At 42.4% G+C, this 22,476-nt stretch overlaps 1 protein-coding gene across 1 annotated transcript in view; it reads right to left on the bottom strand.

Moving 5' to 3' along the window:
- The window catches only part of UBE2Q2 (ubiquitin conjugating enzyme E2 Q2), a 47,721-nt gene extending 26,459 nt beyond the window's left edge, over positions 1–21,262 (bottom strand). Inside the window, exons 1-2 of the mRNA XM_059857885.1 lie at positions 20,842–21,262; positions 5,117–5,221 (exon numbers count right to left, since the gene is read on the bottom strand). Of these exons, the coding sequence (XP_059713868.1) occupies positions 5,117–5,221; positions 20,842–21,027 (291 nt within the window). The 5' untranslated portion in view covers positions 21,028–21,262. The remainder of the gene's footprint in view (positions 1–5,116; positions 5,222–20,841) is intronic.
- Between the last annotated feature and the right edge of the window lie 1,214 nt (positions 21,263–22,476).

The raw sequence follows: 22,476 nt of genomic DNA, 5'->3' as shown, positions 1-22,476 counted from the left end.
TTTGACAAAAACCCTTCTGTAACAATCACATTTCTCATCAGCATTGAGACTCTACACTTCTTTGAAGCTTCCCAGGTATCCAGAACATCATGAAATATTTCAGCAGACAGCAATCAGGTTAATCAATCAAGAAGTTAGTTGCCAGATAGAACCACAGGTCTTAGAACTATTATTTTCACTATGAGTAAGATGCTTAAAGTTGCACTATTATACATTTTGTTGAGAAACTTTCTCTGCACAAACATTGCCTCATGGAGAGCTGGAGCATAAAACATACAATTCCAGGAGCTGTAATTTTTCTCACCGAGCCAATAATTTGTTTAAATCTTCTGTGAATCATATAAAAATAAATCTACATACAAAAATAGATAAATACAAAAAATAAATCTAAGCAGTGAGGGAAGAGTGCCACCATTGGGCTGGTTAACTAGCACTACCCTTGGAAAAGCAGATGAATACAGTATTAGATGTGCCTTGACAGAGGAACAATAAGGACTGGAGAGTTAAGAACTGCTTCCTGCCCTGCTCCCTTCACTCTCCCTCCTCCCCACAAATAGTCCTGTCAGCTGAACTGGAATTCAGAAGGGACTTTTGCAGCCAGGACCTAGCACAGTGTAATCTTCCCTTGATTCCAAGCACAGCACCACAAGCAAGGAACAGGAGCACTCTCAAAACAAGGTGCTGGCACAGCCTGGGCTGAGCCTGTGCCTGGCAAAGGCCTCTAGCAGCTCTTCACCTTCTCATTTCCACTGCACCACAGATCACACTACTATGTGGCAGCTTATCAGCCTTGTGGCAGATCAGTTCTGGTGTGCTTCAGCACACAAGCACCATTTCATCATGAAGGGGGAGGGAGAGACCTGCTGAGAGCAGGGAGCCCCTTCCTTGGCAGGATTCTACATAGCAGGGTTAGTTAGCAGCTCATACTGCAGTTCATTTTTATAGATCAGCTGCTTTATTTGCAAGCAGTGTCTACAATTTGCAAAGGTGGTGGCAGGGCAAGAAGCTGATCCTGTCTGTATAACCCTTCCAGCCCTCTTCCTTATTGCTACCTTTTTCCTCCAGAGGAATTAATTTAATACCATTGATCTTTCTGCCATGGATCACCATCACTGCTATCCCTTATCCTCTGCTCATCTGCATGAAAATCCCAGGGTAATTTGAGCTGAAAGTCACGTCTGGAAGACATCTGATCCAGCCCTGTGCTCTAAGCAGGGCCTGGCATGATTTGGTATGTGTTGGTATGCACATGAACAGACTATCAAAAGGGAGAGCAGATTTCTGTCATGTATTAATGATTTAAATGTATTTCCAGGGTAATTTCACAGGCTTGACTAATGTAAAATGAGTGCTTAACACACACACTTGGACGGTACTGAAGAAAAGGGAGCTATCAGCACACCAGTAGTTCCCCTGGAATACAAACTGCCTAGAGCACAAAGTAAACAGCAACCAGAACTCCTAAGCCACAGGGCAAAGGAGCGATGGGAACAGCCTGCAGAAGGGAAATCCTCAAGTGACCACACACAACACATTTCTAAATTTGTTATAATGATTATAATTAATAACAAAATAACAAAAAACACACCATTAGAATACACATCCTCTGTAATTTTTAATGCTTCAGGAGTTTTGAGAAGTTGGTGGTTCTTTTGGACACCATAATGCTGATTTAGAACACAAATATCTCTTGGAATTTTGTTTCCTATCTTAATGTCCTGCACATCCGAAACCAGTTTAAAACAACTTTCTCTGAAACCCAGCCTACACTAGGAGGCCTTTTCATGTATGAAGATATCTTCCTAATGTAGTATGAAAGCAGTAACCATTTTAGGACACCTTTGATGATATTAATATCCTGCTGGGCTCACTATGAAACACCCTGCTTCCTGATTACGAAGAAAAATGAATTTAAGAAGTACAGTTTAAGCCTAGAAAGACTTAATTATTCTGTGTGTCTCCATCTACACCCACAATATCTATATAAAAATAAATGCATTAATCTTTGCCTACCACTGAGAAAGTGCTGAAGGATACAAATGGAAACAGAGGGAAGCAGTAATTGTCACTTGGAGTGAGGCCACTACTTGGCTATCAGGTACCAGTGACAGTACCTGGCCTGGCCTCCCCCACACTCAGCAGCCTCGGGCAGTTTCAGACTAAAGCAGAGCTGATTCCTGCATTTTGTCTCTTTGACTCCCACTGCAGAAATAGCTGCTGCCAAACTGGGAGTGTGCAAGAGACAACATTCTTCCCTGAAATGCCTCCATGTGGGACTTAATCTAAAATATTAGCATAGAAGCAGTGTATTTCAAGACAGCAGCTTACCCAAGCTGTAAACATACTTATGCCAGGAATTGTGCACTTACTTTTGACATCTTTCATGCAAATTTAAGGTCTAGAGTGTGAGAACTAAAGCTGACTCTCTGAATTTCAGCCCATTTCCGTATGCTCTTTAAAAAGCAAACCTCCAAATAGTGTAGTTATACTTAACATCTCATGAAATAAGGTTTGAGGCTTCAGACTCACACCATGTAACTTCCATCATATTAAAGAGAACAAGGGAAATCACAGTAAGATTTCTCTTTTGCATAGCACAGCCACTAGAAGGCAGATGGCAGTTTCATACTTAGGAAATCTAAAGCATGGTTGATTTTCAGAAGGAAATTCAGGAGACACTAGGGGCTGAAAGAACTCTGTAGCCTCTTCATCTGCTGACTGAAACTTGCCCAACATTGACAATCAAGCAGCTAAGCTATCCAAACCTGATGATATCCATGCTGATCACATTCTTAATAACCTTTCAACATTTTTAGTGTTTTGACGAATTTTCATAGTAAAATCAACATGCAGGTGCAAGGTAACGAACACAGTTTCAGACTCACAGATAATTTTCCAGTAAACACTTGTATGAGTTCAATATCATAAACCAGTTTTTGAGTTACCATGTCAAATTACAAGGCTTCCACATGTCAAACATTTATGCCTGAAGAGGATATTCCTCAGTTTCCCAACAGCTGACACCTGTCCCACGTTACAAAGCAGGTAGAAAGGGCAGAACACCAAAGGCTAAACCAGGGTTACATGTGCTAGCACTGCTTTTAGCACAGCTGAGCTCCTGGAAGAGTCCTATGCCTTCTTCCAGTCAAAATTTGACTGCTCCAGTAACTGAGTTTAGAGCAATATGGCACTAAGGACCATTTACCTGGAGTAAATTAAATGAAAGCTAGTTTAAACATTTTAGATTATTCTAAATTAAACAAAGTGAATTTTCATGAGACTGTGATAAATTAGAAGCCATTAGATTTCCTACTTTCCTGCAAAAAGTCTGTGTGAGTGCTCCACGCTATTGAAAGGGAGGGAGTTCTATGGGGAAGAGTTGCAGGGAGGGAAAAAAACCAAGTAAAAAGTCACAAGCCATGTCTTTGGAGCAAAAAAAAGTAATCAGATTTTGTAGTTGCAAGTGTGTGTCTCCTCAACCACTCCCATCTGCCTTCACATTGGCATGGCACAAAGCAGGGCGGGTTCCTGAGAAACCACTGGGCCATCACAGGTGTCTATTACATCAACCCATCAGCTCTTTTACATGGGCAAGTACAATCTTGATAGCAGAAGCTGTTTTCTTACCAGCTCCATAAGCAGTCCGTGTGCATATGCAATTCAGCACAGCAAGTCCCATGCATGTTTACAACAAAAGCTTCCCAGTCTCTGGCAGGCAGTTGCACTCAGGAAATACCTTGTGCAGAACCTTTAGGCTGAATATCAGCCACACCAGCTTCAAGCTGCACAATCTTCTGAAAAGTGTCTTTAAGCAAAAAGCTCATTTGGCCAGATTTTCTGCTACTGCCCCTTTCCAGGTAAAGCTTAAAGACTAAGATTTACAATATTCTTCTGAATGTAGTTCAGTCAAATCATAGGTTGAAGTAGAAAATACAGAGATGTACATGTTGTGCAATCAGATCCAACAAAATGATGAAAGCCCTAATGCCCTTTTACAATTGTTTTTAATTATGGCAAGGCCCACAAAGACTCACTTTTATTAGTTTCCTAATTATTTTTGCTGCAATGAGCATCCTATCTTCAGATGCAAACTATCTTCAGAAAAAGACACTTTGTACATTCTTACATAAGGCTGGGTATCCTAGATGAACATTATCCCAGGAAACATAACAAGTAGTGGGTTTTCTGCAGGAAGAACATTCCCAATTTTTCCCAAACCAGACAAATACTAAGCACATCACCCATGCAATAAGCAGTATTCTGATTTGTTTGGTATGTATTGCATTCATGTCCACCAAAATAAACACAAAATATTAATATCATCTATCAATAAAGATCACCTGAATTTGTCAGTATGCTGCAATGCTCCTTTTTGAGGCACAAACTGCATTTGTAGTGAAATTTATTTCCAAGCACTATTCAAGGACAGTTTCCTACAGAGACTAGGAGATTAATTTTTATATTCATGTGCCTTTCCCCTGAGCTCCCATTGCTACATGAAAGGGTATTTAAGTAAGATACAATGCCTGGGAGTTTTCTGAAATACAAAATAGCCATCAGAATTTGTAGAAAAAGATTTAAGTAGCAATTGTCCAAAATCACAACACTGCTTAAATGAATCAGTACCTAAGGAACATTCTGATGAACCAGAAGCTATCAGGTCAAATTTCCTTTGAAAGAAGGAAAGGATTAAAGAAACCAAGAATTCTTGGTATTAGAGACATGGTTTAGAGAATATACACTCAAGAGTACAAAGTTTTGCTTCTGCAATTGATTTCTGTGCAAAGAAAACTCTACAACAGCTGTCTAATTCAGCAGTTTTAACATTTTCATCCACTTCACTGTTTAATTATTTTCAGAAAACATCACACTAATTACTGGGGCTGAAGCCTTACTTAAAAGCTTACTCTCTAGAAGAAGTTGTCTTCTCCTTCTTGCCTCAAGAGCCAAAAGTAATCCAAAAGATTTAAGTTTTTTTTGGAAGAGAAAGTTGTGTTTAAAAAATCCCCCAAATAACCCTAAAACTGAACTAGCTGACCTGCTTGTCAATGTGACAAAGTCAAGTAAGCACATAATCCCAAGTAAATGCCCAAAGTAACCAAAATACTTCACTCACCAGAGTATTGCTCTTCTTAATATCTTCTAAACGCTCTAAGACTGAAGTCAGGTTTGGGTCATCTGATTCTACAAACCATATTGGTGATGAAGAGGGGTAAGATTCCTGTTAAAAAAACAAAAAACAAAACACAAGACCCAACAAATCAGCAAAAAATCCCAAAGCTTTAAAAATCATTTACCCCCAAAATTTCATAACACAGTGTTAAAATATCACCTTTAATCTTACTCTATGTCAGGTAACACAAAAGCTTTTAACACCACATTTTTAGCTAATGCAAAAGAAATTGAAAGAAATCCAACCAACTGGTTCTTCTAGTATTTCAACCTATTTCTGTCTCTCAGATGATGGATATACATAGGAAACAGTGTTGAAATGCTTAAAACCTTGGGGGCAGGTAGGGCAGGAGGGAGAAATTTAAGATGTGGTATGGGTGATAATTAGCAAAAAATGGAATCACAAGTAGTACATGTCAAAGAATAAAATTGATGCTGATTTTTCATAAAAACACAGCTTCCTGCAAAGAAAAGCTGTGAAAGTGATAAAAGTTGGTGTCTTTAGATTTCCTCCTCAAACAGGATTATTGAAACTCTCCAGGCATCGACCCTCAGCCAGAAGCAATGCACCTCAAATGTCCTACCCTGGAGGACAGTTTAGTGGTAGATCAGAGTTTAGTGACAGATAAAATGTGCCATTTTATCTTTGTACCATCAAGGCTCATTGAGGACGTTCCACTGTCGAAGATCTCTCATGCAATACCCTGAATCCAGGAGAGCTCACAGCACAAGTCCATTCCATCCAGAGTCCCACAGCTGGCAGGCAGGTGCCAGGTGACACCAAACGAGCTCACAGGATTACAAGTGTGCTCCATTTTCCCCAACAAGCCATGGCTTGGGCACATGGAACCCATGGAAGAGATGTGACCCACAGCTGCTCATGGGTGCCCCAGCATGCAGCCCTCCCAAAGGTGCTTGGCAGACCCCTGCTACAGAAAGGTGAACAGAAAGCCCTTGGCTCTTGCTCAGACATTCTAAAAACCAACTGAATTTTTCTCCTCACACAGATTTGGTAAGATTGTGAGGATGGAAAATACTACGTAGTTTCCCACTCAACAGTAATTGTCCCTTCATGTCAATGTGTGTGGATTTTACTTGTTTTGTTTTAGTTATTTAAGGCATTCTCCACTTCTCACCCTTTCAATTAAATTTTAGTAGCTGAGGACAAATTGCTGAACCTCAGTTTTATCATCCAGATATTATCTTCGTATCCTCGGGTCTTACAAAATAATGAGGGAATTTTCATTTATTTCCCTCACTGCAGCTGAAAAGGGAAAAAAATCCATCTTTCTCATTCCAGAGACAATAAATTATGCTTCATTCTACAACAGTTAACAGACAAGGTTTGAAAATGAAAAAAAAATATGAAGAAAGCATGTCAGAACTGGCTTTTAATAAAGGATATTTCCTAAGTGACCTTCTATCTGATGTGCTGAACCCCATTCACAAAGCCATATGACTAAAGGGCATCAGCTCTGGCAAAACAGACTGACATCATACTCCAGAGAAGCTCTAGATAGCAAGGTCTAAAATCCCACCTCTAAACTGAAGCCTCTGCATAAAGTTATTTTTCAACAAGTTCAATCCCCTTAAGTTTATGTATAATTTTTTTTCTAAATCACAGCTAAAATTCCTTAAAGGAATACATGATATTCTCAGTATCTTTATGAAAAGACATCTTTCATCTTCACTTCAAAGCACACTATACTATACTTTGCTTGCTCTTTGTGTTTCTTGATGGGAATGTTGGTGGAATCTAAACTCATGGCAGCAGTGTTTACCCTACTGCCTTTCTCTTAACTTCATGAGCTGGACAGAGAACTTTGGGTCTCACGAGCAGCTGGGTAAAACAAGTATTCAGGCAGTGGGGCCACAGCAGATTCCCTTGTGCTGTTCCCCACAAAGCAGAGACCTTTGAATATCTATTCTTGATTAACTAAGGCCTAGCATCTCAAAGACCTATCAGGAATGTCCAGCTTGCCAAGATTTACAGCTAAGGCAGGCTTACCAACGTGCTTTAATCACTTTCCTCCTTTACATAACCCAGTGCTTCACAAGAGTGTATTTTCTCCTCAGCTTCACTTAACAGATTAACCACTAGGTCTGTGAGAGAAACAAGGCTGAATTCCCCATGGCCACTGGGTTTCTGAACCATTATTTTTAGGAGCTAAACTTCATTAAAGATATTTCAGGTTTTGTACTGACAGCATCTCACTCATTTTTAATAACATGCAACCTACTTGTGAAGTCTTCTGCACTGGTGCAACCTTCTCACCTCAAGCCTTTCCCACTGCACACTGATCCAGATGTGCAGGGGGAACAGCACAAGGGAATCTGCTAAGTGTGGCCCCACTGCCTGAATACTTGTTTCACCCAGCTGCTCTTGAGACCCAAACTTCTCGGTCCAGCTCATGAAGTTAAGAGAAAGGCAGTAGGGTAAACACTACTGCTGTGAGTTTAGATTCCACCAACATTCCCATCAAGAAACACAAAGAGCAAGCAACATGCATTCCAACATTCATCGAGCCATCTATTTCTTTAAAATCCTCAGACAACAGAATAAAATATTCTCCACATACAGTCACATTTGGACTGTGCATGCATGCACCATTCTGCTAACAGGTATTTTTAAAATTATGTTATTAATTGCAAAGATTTATAGAAGACAAACACCTGCTAGTCCTCTCTCCTCAACTATATCTGGAATCTGAAGACTGCTTAGAGAGTGGAACTCAACTCTTCCCTGTCTATGTTCCTTTTTTCTGACAATTTTATTTCTCCCCCTAAAGAATTTAAGGAACAACCCCACAGCAGGACACTCCTTATTGCAACCAGTAGCTGTTCCAGTCTGGGGGCCTATCTCAGTATCTCCTCCAAAACACTTGCAGCATGTCTGTCATCAGCCAGGGACACGACTGGCAGTGCAGATCTGATGATCAAGCAATCCCAACACGAGTTTAAATAAACTGCAGTGGCTATTTGAACATGCTGCTGCCTCCTGCTCTGAGTGACAGCTCTTACTCATGGTTTACACTCACTCCATTTCGTGCCCTGAAAACAAGCCCCCCCTCCTGCAGGTGAGAAAACCTACAAGGACTCGATACTGCCTGCATTATTAGTGTATAGTACACATGAATGACTGTGGCCTAAAAATTATTAACCATTCACATTTCTAGTCTGATCTAGCTTTTGAAACAGGAATGAAAGACTGCACTTCTCAGAAAGGCTCTTCTTTAACAATGCAAGGACATTTACTCAGCTGTATCAGAAAATAGTTCAAGTTTTAGATTTCTGGCATATGATTACTTAATTGCACATTCCAACTTTTTCACAACAGATCATTAATATTAAAATACAAATTCAATTAAACCTCTGTTTTGTTGCCACACTTGATTATTCACACTTACCAATAAATATACTGATTTAATTTAAAAATATAAATGGAATTAAGTTTCTTTAGATCTGTAAGTAATCCATATTTTTGGAACAGCTGATTTCCACACGGATATGAGTCACTATATTTTGAAATACAGAATTCACACATGAACTTCAAACATTCCGAACTTGAGATATAAAAAGACTCATGAGTTTGTAATAACCACAGCAGGCAACTTACAGCTAAGCTTGTGGCTTGTAAGGTCAAACAACTGAACTTCACATGAGCTAATTCTGTTGGCAGAACTAATCAGCTTTTTTTTCGGTACCTGATGCTACAGAGATAAGAGGTGGGTTTGAGCTGTTGTGCCAGGTAAGGAACACAGGCTTCTCAAAGACATTTCATGAGAGGAACCCTAAAATAGCAGTTATTTTACTATTAATTGTCAGTGGCTAAAAAGCCCCATTACTGTTGGTCTTTCACTAGAACTGCCATGCAGTGATTTTGACTCCATAACCTCTCTCAGCTGCACAGCTCTCCCCATATCCAGCACTGGAGGTGTTTTATGTAACTTCTGCTTTTTTGCTGCTCTCCACAAGCGAAGGCAGGGGCTCGCTGCCCAGGCAGGGCCATGGGCACAGCAGGGACAGGACAGCAGTGCCATCACACCTCCCTGCACGGCAGGACAAAGGCAGGATGTTTACAGCAGCACAGATACAATTACAATTCATGGCATCATCACTTCTGGAGACTCTTTGTATCAGCACCAGGACAGACTGGGAGCTTTGTGAACACAAACGCTTCTGCCACAGAATGTGTTGAAAGAATTTAGCCTGCTAATAAACACACAAAATACAAAGGGAATAAAGCCCTGCACTCCTGCCATGGGAACAATTTCAAAACTGATCAAAATAATTTGGAAAAACCACTGTGTTAGAAGAATACACACAGGATCTCACTGTTCAGACATTCCATTACATCCTCTGTAAGAGCTCTGCTTACATTTCATAATTTTGCTAACCAAAGGACAAAAAAAAATAAAGCATCAATATGTGACAGAAGATTCCAGGAACACACACATTAAGACAGCTTTTCCTGGGCAGGATCTGTCGTCTAAGTATATCCCATCTAAGCTTTCTCATCCTTAACAATAAGGCCGTTTCCTTGCCATGTTATATAATCTTCAGCCTGCTTTCTAAAGCTACAGTGACACAATTTTGACATCAGTAAGAGACTTAAATGAGACATTTCTAAATTGCTACAATACTTTTAGAATTGTGATGTTGCTAAATCAAAACAAAACATCTTGCTCTCAGTCTTAACATTAGAACAACCTGTACTTGCAGTTTGCTACAAGGCAAAAGAGTCATTGTCTCTCCTTGTACACAGCTGAGCCATTTTATCACAGTTACATGGTAAGAACACACATTTAAACACATGGCTACTGCATCATGATTTAAAATCACTATGACCTGGTGACAGTTCTTAATTTTCTTTAATTTCCCAATCATACTGGATGGAAAAAGTGTGGGGGTGGTTTCTTTTAAAAATCCTTAGCATACTGTCTGAATAAATATCAACCAGTTTTGTTTTTCTGTTTGTTAGTTTCCACAAAATCCCCATCATGGACAGAACCTAGCTCTATTCCTTTCATACCAGATACAACCAAAACTTAAGTAATTTTCCTTACAGTCCTTCTAATATTTATTTTCTCAGTCCCAAAATTTTTCTTCACCCTCCTTTACTTACAAAAAGCATGTCTTTTAACCAGCTTAAATATTTAGAGAAGGCTGGAAAGAGACCATTCTTGCTCACCCAAATCTTGGTAATGAAGTAAATCCTAATGGAACAAGACATCTCAGAGGCCTATTACAATCTCCTCAAGGTGAATACATTTGCAGCTATAAACACATGCCAAATAATTGATTTCAAATCACAGATGGCTTTCCAACTCTGTCTATTTAATTAAACAGCAGAAGCAGATCTTTATTAAGGGTAATATATACATCCTACATGAACATTCAATAAATACTGAAGAATAAACAACAATTAGGTACACTTTAGTACACGTTATTTGCAATTGTCAGTCAATTATTCACCACTTATTCTTCTGCCTGTATCAAGCTGCCTTTAGAGGAAAAAACCCACAGAGTTAATATTAACAAATATATCAAGATTTTGGAAGATATTCTTAAAGCTAAAGTTTAGCTTGGTGACCATAAACCACTAGTACTTACAGCTACTTAAAACAGCATTAGTTGTGATTACACAACTGACAGATTGTTTCCCATTATTACAGGCCAAATTTTCCAAAGGCAGCTTAAGAAGCAACAAGCATTTTCTACCACTAGCAGCTCAAGTGCCAGAGAAATCCAGAGGCTTAAGGATCTCTAAAAGCCAGCAGATTGTCATCTGTCCTCTCAACCAATCCTTTATAATAATTAAGGAAGAAGAAAGCATGAAGAATCACTTTCATTGAAAGTAATCCAAACTATTTCCCAGAAATCTCCTGTTACTTAAACCCCCCAAACTTTTATTTTTTAACATTCAGACACCACCATTTGCTGTGCTGTGTAGATCAAGTCATTGAACACTACAATACTCTAACATTTGCACTTTTAGATATGAAAAACGTGTAATTTCTTAAAAGAATCTAATATGTCAGTGATCCTGAGTTCTAAAAGATAAGAAAAGTGTTTGCAATGGAGGGTTTAAAATGAAATTTAGTATTTGTGGTAGCTAGGAAGCAAAGTGTACTTTAAACATCACTACCAAACAAGAGGAACATGCTTTTTTCCTTGAATTTTAAAATCATATATAACATGCTATTCACTTGCCCAAAAGCCAGCCTGTATTGCTTTACTTTTCTTCCATCCTTCCTAAAGCCTGACAGCCTCAGTTCAGTGAGAAGTCTTGCTATAAATCCTGCACTTAGTACAGCACCAAGTCCAGCTCTCTGAAATACACATCTCTCTATACAACATACAAAATTACTGCAATTCTACTCTCGAATTTAATGGCTGCATTGACAGCTACAGCCTATACACGACAGTCCCAGGTGAAGCACCATCCTTTGGTAGGATCCCTGGGACTGCAAGAGCCTAATCACCCTGCACCTTTGAAGGAAGAAGGTGAAAGAATCCCCTGATCCTGTTCTATGTCAGTTCTGCTAATACGCTGAGTGCTGCAGAAGCCAATACCTTCAGGAGCATTAAACCAACACAACTGACGGGGTCACAGCTGGCCTCTCCCACACACTCTCCAGGGAAGGAGCCAAGTGTAGCACAGGACCTTGGTCTAGAATTGTTCATGTTATTAAACACAGCCATGCTAGAGATGGGTACGTGCCTCACGGAGCAGAAAGACCATAACAAACCACAACTCTAGAGATGCCAGTAAGATTCACTCTGCAACCACAAATTGTTCCAAACAAAAATACAGTTCTCTGTACAGACAAGTTCCACTGAGTGCATAAAGCTACCACAAAAGTAACCAGGAGGAAATGTTTGTTGTGAGTAGACAGAATGGTTTTGGAGATCCCCTCTGAGAGCAAAGGCACTGCCCTGCTGTCACATCAGGTGTCACAGGCACACGTGGGCTGCTCTGACACTGCACCTTCTGCAGCCGCCTTCCACACCAGAGAACAGGGAGCACAGCATGGATCTGAACCAACTGATCTGGATCGTGGAACACCTTTTGCAATATACAGATTCAGAAGCATGTCTAAGTGCCAGTCTCCACTGACAAACACCACAGAACTAAGGAAGTATCAAAAGGGAGAGTATTTCAATGGCAATTCACTAGTGTACAAATTATTCCAAAATCCGAGCAGTTGTAATCTACTTCTTCATCTGCACCAATTTCCAGTTCAACCTAAGCTCACAGAATTATCTTGAAATTATTAAGCAATCTTCAACTTGGTAAATTTTTTTATACACCCAAGACAGAAAATAAAACTTTGAGGGGAAAAGAAAAATTGTGAAAACTTCAGCAAGTGCTGCCTTCAAACAGACACATACAAGAGGTAACTTCAGAGGTAACTTCAGTTTGTGGAATAATCTAAGATATTTAAGTGTTTTACTTCCATATGTCTGTCCAGGTACACACACGTCCCACTGCTCAAAACATCACTACCTGATAAGAAGCCAAAACATCCATAACCAAAGTAGAAAAGGCACAAAACATCACTTCAAATGGTCACAAACATGAATGCAAATATAGCATTAAAATTCTTACATTTCTTGTGGTCAAGTTTTTATGGCCAGTTCTTCAAATTATTTAATCTATGCAAAATGTCCCAACAGCCAACTCCCATACATGAAATTGCACATAACCCTGGAAAAAACAGGTTTATCAGATTCTCTTATCAGCTGCCACAACCTCATTCTCGCTCCATACCAAGCAAAAGGCAGGAGGCTACTTGTCCAGTGGAACAAAAATACACAGAATTAAAAGACCAATTTGGAGCATAAAAAAAAAAAAAAAAGGCACTTTTCTGACAAAAGACAGTTACTGTTTATCACTGTGAAGCAGCTTTTTACTCTCCACATCATCCTAATGCAGCATGTAATCTCTCCACCCAAGGAAATTCATGGGGGAAAAACCAAACACTCCCAACACTTTTGTCCAGACCCAAACTAAAAATCCACCAAATGTTACTGAACTGCTGCTCAAACACAACTCAACACTACAGGATTGCATGAACAGCATAGCAAGTCAGTTGCTCTCGAGAAGCAAGCAGCCTCTGAATATGTACACTGTCGTGGAGGGCCAGCCTAAGGGAGCTAAGAACATTGCTCTGCCAATGTTAACAGCAACAAAGTTAAACATCCTCCACACTCAAAACTGAGCGAAGCACACAGCACAGCTGAAGACTAAGTGACTTGCTTACTGGGAACATGTCTGTAGACCAGAGACTATGGCCAGGTGTTTACTACAGCACCTCACAGCAGCAGGGTCAAGCTATCCTGCTCCTCACACACAAAACCCCACTGTGTGCTCATACCCTCAGCCTGTCAGTTGTCAGAGGCTGCTTGTCTGGGAGCCCTCAGACACAAGGGGCTCTCTTTAAGGCACACACTGCACACACACTCAAGCTGGCAGTGCTTTACCTAAGAGCAGATACACACATGGGCTCAAGATAAAGTATTTTGTAAATCTGATTCTGCAAAACTCTTCACTAGCAGTGCAGTACAGAATCTGATGTGTCCAAATTCCTGCAGGAAGTCTAGTTACGTGAAACAAATTATCAACACATTCGAATCATCAAGAGGTATTAATTACTTACTTCTGCAACTATACAGGCCAGTTATCATCAACATGGTTGTCACAAAGCCAGAATAACAAGAAATGGCTTCTAGTATAGCTAGAACAGAAGAACTGGTTATAACTAAGTTGTGACATATCCCTCTCTCACCAGCTTAACTCCAGAAAGTTTTCTTGCAGACCTGCCCTCACCTTATCACAGTATGCAAATTCTGATATCACCTCTGTTGTCACCCAAAAGATCCAGGCTTCCTCCTCTTCTAACTTCAGGAATTTACATCTTTCAAGTGTTCAAACCACACAGCATCACCTTCTATCTGTGCCCCTTCCCCTTTCTGAGAGCAACCTTCTCTTTTCCACCTTTTCCCTTTGCAAACTTGCTGTACTCCAGACACACCTGCAGGCAGAAGAATTTTTTATTCTCACCCATGGCTGAGAGAGGTCCTGCTGCTCCTTACCCCTGAGAGCATTCCAGCCACCACTCACCAGCCTCCCCAGCTCTCCCCTAACCTAACATGTACACAGCTGCCCTGATGCTGCTTAGCGACAGGCCTTCAGATTACAGCCACTTGGATGGAACTTTGTCCCCCACATGCAACATTTCAGTACCATGGAGTTTAACCAGCATTTACCATTAATAAATTTAATGCCACAACTCTTACCACAGTTATTTCCTGCTTCAAAAATTCAAGGAAGCCTGTGGTATCTTGAACACCACTGCTCAGGAACGCTTTGATTTTTTTCTAATGCCACTATACAAGTTCTAACAGAGCTTATGCTCCTGCCTTCCTGAATACACACCAAAGAAGCTACTGCAAGATCTCCAACTGCACTGAATTCTTTTGCTGCAAGGGGACAAAAGATTATAAGGTCTGAGAGAAAGGAGAATACAGTTCATACTAAACCTTCAGAAATCATGTATTAGCTGTTTTACAGCACTTAGTACACCAAGATGTCTTGTAAGCAAGAGATAAAGAAAAAAATCCCCACATGTAAGGTCATTATTTTTATAGCATGCTTAGAGATTACAGCTGGACACAAGACATAAGTAAGACATACTGGTAAGCTTGATTCCACCAGAGATCAACTGAGAACTACTGTGATCATACTAGTTTCAAGTGTACTACATACAGCCAGACTGATGGAAGAGCTAAATGCTAAATAGCATCTTCTTCCTTTAATCAGTCATTTAATTTTCCAGTTGTCTTCTAGGAGCTGGTGAAAGGTCATTTTTGCTTCTCCTACATAGCTTGTAGCTGAAGAAATACAGTAGAACACATACTAAATAATCAATTATCATGTCTCTTAAAAAGGGTTATTACCATCTAAAGGAAAAAAAAACCCTCTAATACTCCAGCCAAGAATTCAGGCATTTATAACCTTTCAAAACTTCATAAAGGCAAACAACCTGACAGTCTGAATAGTCCACACTGAGGCATAACTAAAATAGCAGTAATTTCTGTTAATCAACTTCTACAAACATTTGTTCCTATCAAGAAATTTTACCTCCTCTTTTTCTTTTCTAATAATAATACTATTTAGAGAACTGTCTCCATCTCTGCATCTTGCAGTCTCCAGGAAAGAGTCAGATTCCTCAAGAAAACAAACGCCTTGCAGTTAAGTCTGGTCCAGTGTCACTGAAAGAACACGGGCACTGGTGCCACCCCAAGCACTGCACCCAGGAGAGGTCAGTCCCAAGTGCCACCCTGGGCTCTGCCAGCAGCTCTGCCAGCACTGCTGGATGCAGCAGCTCCCACTCAGCGCTGTGCCCCTGCTGTGACGGGACAGATGTTTGTGCAGCTAACTCAGACTGGGAAATAGTCCAGATCAACAAGAACTCTAAGAATTTTTACACGCCAGCCAGGTCCTTAATGCAGCAAACTCAATTTCAACCACCTCACAAGGCACATAGCCTCTGCTGGTCTGCAAGAACAGCACTATTACCATCACACTTCGTTCTTACTAAAATTTCCCATTTTCAATAGGTGTTGAGGATATCAACAAGGCACCAATAGACAAAACCGCCTGAACAGCTCACAGGAGGAAGGATGTTGAGTGAAAAGAATGTAATTCTTTCTACAAAACTTCTTAAACTATCAAAGTGCACAGAGAGCTCTTTCAAGGACCACAATCCCAGTTCTGAGGTTACTGTCATCAACTCACATGAGCAACCCATTGGAAACGAGCACAATTTACTGTGCATTGAGACCTCAGCACATGCCAGCATTTCTGTTTGAAGCCCACTACTGTGGCTTTCTAGGATATTTTAGGAATACTTCATACCTTGTAGGGAAAAACCATCTTTTAAGTCCTGAAGTACTGGTTACAGCCTTTCACACACCACACAACCAGACTGTGGCATCAGAAAGGTCTTGCCTTCCAGACAAAAAAAGAATCTTCCTACTCCTTTTTTCGATATTTTTTCCAATTACAATTTTGACATAAAAGGAGAAACTAAACCCCTCATTACTCTTTTAATAATTTTGTTGTTAGCTTAATTTTGGTCTGCTAAATAAAACAATACAAAGCCTGGTCAATTTCTATTGCATGTTACGTTTGATAATAGTTGCATGAGTGCTTTTTAAAAATCAGCAAGTATATCTAACCCTAGCTAAAAAGTACGTGTTATCAAGATAAAGCCATGTATGCTTTTATACAGTCCTGACATCCATACGCTGCAAGACAAAGTCTCAACCTCACTGCAGGAATGCCTAATGATGTCCAAAAAAAAAAAAAAAACAAACCCAAAAAAACCCCAAAAATCCATGGTTGGAACAGAGTGCTTCCTTCATTATGGGGTTACTTCTGTGTACAAATAAATAACCTGTTAAAAAGGTTACCAGCTGTCTAGGCAATAGCTGGGAGCAAGTTCAATATGAAAATCCTACATCTTTGAAGAACTGTCCCAGGTTCCAATACACTCACTCTGTTATACACCTAACTTGTCAAAAGCTTCACAGGTAATATCTTTTCATCCATTCTGGTTTTAAGGGAAAATAAAGTCTTCTCCCATCAACTGCAGTTATCTGTAGGCAGCAACCTTCTCAAGTCTTTCATAGCAGCTTCTAACTCTGATTTAGCAGCAGAGTATTTTTCAGCAGAAGCAGAAGATGGTTCTTTCCAACAGAGAAGCAGGAGTTTACTGAGTCAGCCACATCACCTGAACTGAACTGCTGAAGTATGAAGGATACCACTGCACATCACAACCCTGGATCTGTTTAGGGCAAAGCTGCTCCCACATGGAATTGGCACAAACCCCCATTCTACCTGCAAGGGTCACTTGAGGATACAGAATTTCAACAGGAATTTTGCATATGGGTGGAGAGATATTAATATCCAGTTTCTCTTTGAAGAGATGACAAAAAATACAAAATGTTTTACAGCAATCCAAACTAGTCCTTTTCCTTGAAATAACAAGGAGAATACTTCTGTGTAGAATAATTCTAACACACCCTTTGCAATTCTATGATCTTAGTCTGATAAGGTACCAAACTGAAGCCAGAGATTGCATTGAAGGATACTTACTTAAAGTCATGATCAATAAACACACTCCTCTAAGTAAGGCCATAGGCTTGATACTATTTCAAAACACACGAGGAACAGGACAAGGTTTATTGAACTTGATCAAGTGGAGTAGTGCTGTTAACTAAAATGGAAACCTGAGGAAAACAGAAATAAAACTCCAAATGGAGACACTGCTGTTGGCATAACAAAATGGGAATGTGAAAGTACACAGCCTGAACAAGTTCAATTATTGGACAGTTCTCAGGAATAAGCAGCAATATTTCTGACAGGGATGACTCCACCCTTAAGTGCCTCTTTTAAAATAATCTGATTACCCATGTAAACTCTAATCCAGGTCACTACCAGAAATAGTGAAGGACAGACTTGGACAAAGTTTGGCTGCCACTCTGTAAACAGAGGAGCTATCAAGTAAAATGTACCTTGCTTTAATTTCTAGCAGTGTTCAGTGTCACAGGTACAGCATCCCTGAGATGCCACAGTCAATACTGAACTTTAATAGTTCTACAAACGTATACTACAGAGAAAATCAGCAAATCATCTCAGTGAGAAATGCCAGTGGCAGACTTCTCAAACTCTAAATTTTAGTCTAGAAAACTTGTGGAGACCTACACAGTTCCTAAGCATATATGCTCTCTCACATCTCCAGAGGAATATTTCCTCTTCCCTCTAGGCTGGAGAGAAAAAAAGATTTGTTGGGAATTTCAGAGGCAACTTAGTTATCAGATCACTTCTTAGCTACTGAAAGCTTCCTTCCCTACCAGATATTTCTCCATCCCATAACCTCAGCAGCTCTACATGCTGCTAGACAGCTGTCATTTTATGGAACCTATTGAGGTAGCCTAACAGAACCACAAAGAGAAGAAGTGGTGATTGAGCTCTGTGCTTACTCTGCCCCCTTAACAGGATTCTTGAACATCCAGACACAACCCACTGGGTGTTTCTGCTGAGTAAAGGAAATACCCTGGCTGGATCAGTATCATAGGGGCTAAACTGGCTAGAAAAAGCAAACAGTTAAAATTGCTTATTTGCTCTGCAAATCCAAAACACTAAGACAGCAGCTTTTGATGTAGAGAATCTGCCCAAAAACATGTTTACCAACAACTTTACAGCCTTACCAGTCTTTGCATGATACTACTGCTATTTGAAGTCCCATTCCCTCAGTACCTGCAGAGCCACTGAAGCACAGTAAAAAAAGACTCAGGCTCTTCTAGTTTACAGTACCCACAAAAACATCTGGAGGCAATCAGGAGCCAGGGCAAAGGGACTCCATTCAGTGGGAAGGGGGAGAAAAAAAAAAAATCACTTTTGTGACACTTAAGAGTTCTAAAATGTATGTCAAAGAACTAGGATGGAAGCCCAGAGATGAGCTTTCTCTTCTTAGCTCTATCACCTGCTGCCCATTTGTTTCAAGGGAGCCACGTCTATATCTCAAGTTGCCCTATCCCATTTATTTTTAACAGATGGGGAAAGTAGCCACCTGCCTCGAAGAGCAAGAAATTAGTCAACATCAGAAAGCACCAAGCTGCTCACAGACAACTGTAAACAGAACTTTCAAGAAGCTCAGACACAGCCTTTCGTCAAAGCAGAAGTCTCAACTCTGAGGTTTCAAAGAGCACTTTTCCTGTTCTTTTTGCAAGTTCATATGCCACAAGTCCAATGGCATGTGAAAGAGCTCCTGACCTTTGGGACAAGTGACTGTAACAGCAGACTGCAGACACTGTTTACTCATTAACACAAATATGACAACAGTGATCTAAGTGGCTTCTGGCCTGCTCACCTCAACCAAAGGCCTACAGCGAAGGTGGGTTATTTCTCTGCAGTAAGAATTACTATCAGAAGTAATTGCAATCAAAGCAGTCCCAGAAGCAGATAAACACCACAGCACAAATCCTGAGCACAACAACTTCAGCTCTTACTGCTGGCTTACCTGGTAGCTGTGACTTGACAAAGAAGAAATAACTCATCAAATTCAGCTGGCAAATAAGGGTGCACAATCATCAGACCTTTCATTTTATTGTTTAGAGCAAGACTTATGGAAAAGATCATGTTGTGTGGAAACAAAAAGCCAAATTTCTCTGCAATGGAACACTCTCTACTGAATATAAAAATATTTATAGGAAGTCACACAATTCATCATCTGATGGGTCATGTCTGGAAACAAGAACACCAACACCTGGTGTTTTTACCTTTATTTTACCATAAAACCCCAGAATCTTATGTCTTACAAGTACCCAGTAAAACAAAGACCTGTCCCATGACCACAGAAGTAACTTTTCACAACAGTTAACTGTGAAAACTGAAAGATCCACTTAACAATTTGCCTTTAATTTAATAAAGTTACTTTAAGGCAAGTGAGAATCTGGTCATAATTGTTATTAGACTTGCCTGGTTTGCACACACATTTTCATCTCTCAGTACTAAAACATTCGCGTTTACATGAATGTTTTGACCACCATGGTGTTTAAAACTTTCATACAAAGACATAAAAAGGCTGTAGAACTTGCCTTCCTTAAACACAAATGTACTATTTTCACCCGAAGTGTTTCAATATGTCACTGCTCAGTTGAATCCTGATAACGTATTTCAATTCACCTAGAACTGCAACCAACCCAACAAAAATGAACCTCCAGCACTTTCCTGTATATGAGTCATAGATGCCAACATATTCAGATCCTTCGGCAAGTTTAGGCCTTAAACATCTCAAGAACCAGAGGACTGTTACCACGTCACACAACACTGAACGTTTTATTGAGCTTCTCTTCCACTCATACAAAAAGTATTAAGCCAAACGAATTTAAGGGGAAAAAAGCCCACAGAAAGGCAAACCTTCAAAGCCCTGGGCAAGCAGCAGACCCTCAGCTCGGACACGGCTGCTCGCAGCCCTGACAAGTTTAAACGCACCGCTATGATAAAACAGCCCTTCGGCGGCAGAGCAGGGCTCTGCCTTACCCCGCCACGACGGCGACACCGACAAGTTTCCCGTGGCTGCGGCCGCCTCGGGCTGCCCCGTGGGGGAGGCCGGGCCCGCCCCAGGCCGCGGCCGTGTGGCGCACTCGGTAAAGCGCCCGCCCGCCGCCTGCTCCGGGCTCCGCGCACGGCGCTACCGGCGACCCGCGAGCTGCCGCAGGGCCAGGCCGGACAGCGGGGCCCCTCTGGCTCCACCCGCCTCGCCCCGGGGCTCTGTGCCCGCTGCCCCGGGCCCGGCCGCCCTTTGTTCCGGCTCGCGGTTCCCGGCCCCGAAGCAGCGGCGGCGGCCCCGGGCCGCGTCCTTCCCCCGTGCCCGGGTCCCCCAGAGGAGCCCCCGCCGCGCAGGAGGAGAGGCCGGGGCCGTCCGCCCTTGTAATTTTTGTTATGGTGGCAGCGGGGAGGGCGCCCGGAGCCCCTGAGGAGCGGCCCCCCCCTGCTGAGTCACCCCGGCGGGGCTGCGCCCCCTCCCCGCGCCCCGCGGACAATGGCATGGGCGGGCCGTGCCCGGCCCTCCCCGCCCCGCGCGGCCCCCGCACCGTGATGTTGCAGTGGATGGTGAGCGGCGGCGGCGGCTGCGGGCTGGAGCCCGGCGGCGGCGGCAGGAGCACAAACTGGCAGTGGAGCTCGTCCAGCTTCCAGGAGACGATGCGGAAGCGCTCGTGGTCCTTGTCGAAGATGGACTCGAGGAACTTCAGCTCGGCCTTGAGCCCTGACACCGACATCCTGGCCTCATCTCCGGGCCCGGGCCTGCGCTGCCGCCGCCTCCCTCCGACTCAGCCGGCCCGACCCTGGCCCCGGCCGCGCCTGCAGGGCGGAAGATGGCGGGGCCGGGGCAGCCCCAGCCGGCGGGGCACGGCGGAGCTCCCTTTGTACCGGCCTCCGGCGCCCGCTCGCTCGCTTAAAAGGGCAACAGCGCAGCCTGCTCCCCTTCCCTTCCCTTCCTCCCGGCGGGCCGGGCCAGCCGCGCTAACCGCCCCGCCCTCGCCCTGCCCTCCTCCCTCTAGCCCGGCCCCGCGCCCGGGACACGCGCACCGGGGCCGGCCCGCGCCCCGCTCCTCCCCCGGGGCGGCCGCCCGGCACCCCTGGCCCGGCAGGGCTGACCCGCAGCGCCTGTTGGTGCTGCCCGCCCGCCCCGGCCCTGCCCGGGCACTGCCTCCTGCCCCCGGCTCGCAGCCCTCCGGTCCCTCTACCGAACCGCAGCAACAGCCCGCCCCTGTTGCTCCTCCTCTCCCACCGCTCAGCCCTGCGGAAGGGCACGCGGTATTTCTTCCTCACCGCACTTCTGTTTTGCTGAGAAAAATCTGCAGCATTGGGTTTGCACTTGTCGTCTCAGAGTTCCGTCAGTCCTTCAGTACTCCTCGGGGGTCAGTCGACTTAAGCCAGGAATTCCTGTCCTGACGTTTCTGGCGGATCCATACACATAAAATCTGCTGTCAGTCACTGCAGGCTGGAAATGAGCAATACAGAGGCCAAGAAAAATTGGTACTACTCCATTTAAGCTCCCCTATAATTGTTCGTACAACATTTTTATCCCCAGAAAAAGCATCATGATGCATGAAAGCATCGGTGGTGAAGTGAATACTCGCTACATTCAGAGATCAAGGGGTGCTGCCCCTTCCTGACACTGGAAATACCATCTCTGCACCTTTATCTGTCCCTTCCCCTCTTGATTTTGCATATAGATAGTTACCAGTTCTTTGGGAATATGGAGCAGCTCTCACGTGGTACAAACAATGTTGTTGTGCCGTGTCCTTCATGTTTCCCAACCAGGTATTAATTAATGCAGTACACACATAAATCTGAAACAGGGAACTGCCTTTTTTAAAATGGATATTTTTATAGATCTTTAATTCCAGACAAACTGGCAGCACTTCACAAACCCCAAGCTTCATCTTGTCAAGTGGTGAGAACTCTAATCTTGATCCAGAAAAACAGTTATGCACATGCCCAGCTCCAAGCATATGGAAGTCTTGCTGATTTGTGGGCTTGAGATTCCTACCCTTCCAGCAAAGAGAGCTGCAAAGAACAGGACTCAGGAAGGATTGACACTGGTTAAATGCTCTGAATGAGACACCAGAAAGTCTGCAGGATTTTTCAGCTGTCATATGAAAGACTGATTATACAGTGTGTGCAGCTCAGCTCCTCTAGACTGGCTGACCTATTGCTTAGAC

This window comes from Haemorhous mexicanus, chromosome 13 (assembly GCF_027477595.1).
Source record: "Haemorhous mexicanus isolate bHaeMex1 chromosome 13, bHaeMex1.pri, whole genome shotgun sequence".
NCBI classification, from domain to species: Eukaryota; Metazoa; Chordata; class Aves; order Passeriformes; family Fringillidae; genus Haemorhous; species Haemorhous mexicanus.
The sequence above is the reverse complement of the archived record's forward strand: the minus strand, read 5'-3'. Positions and strand labels throughout refer to the sequence as shown.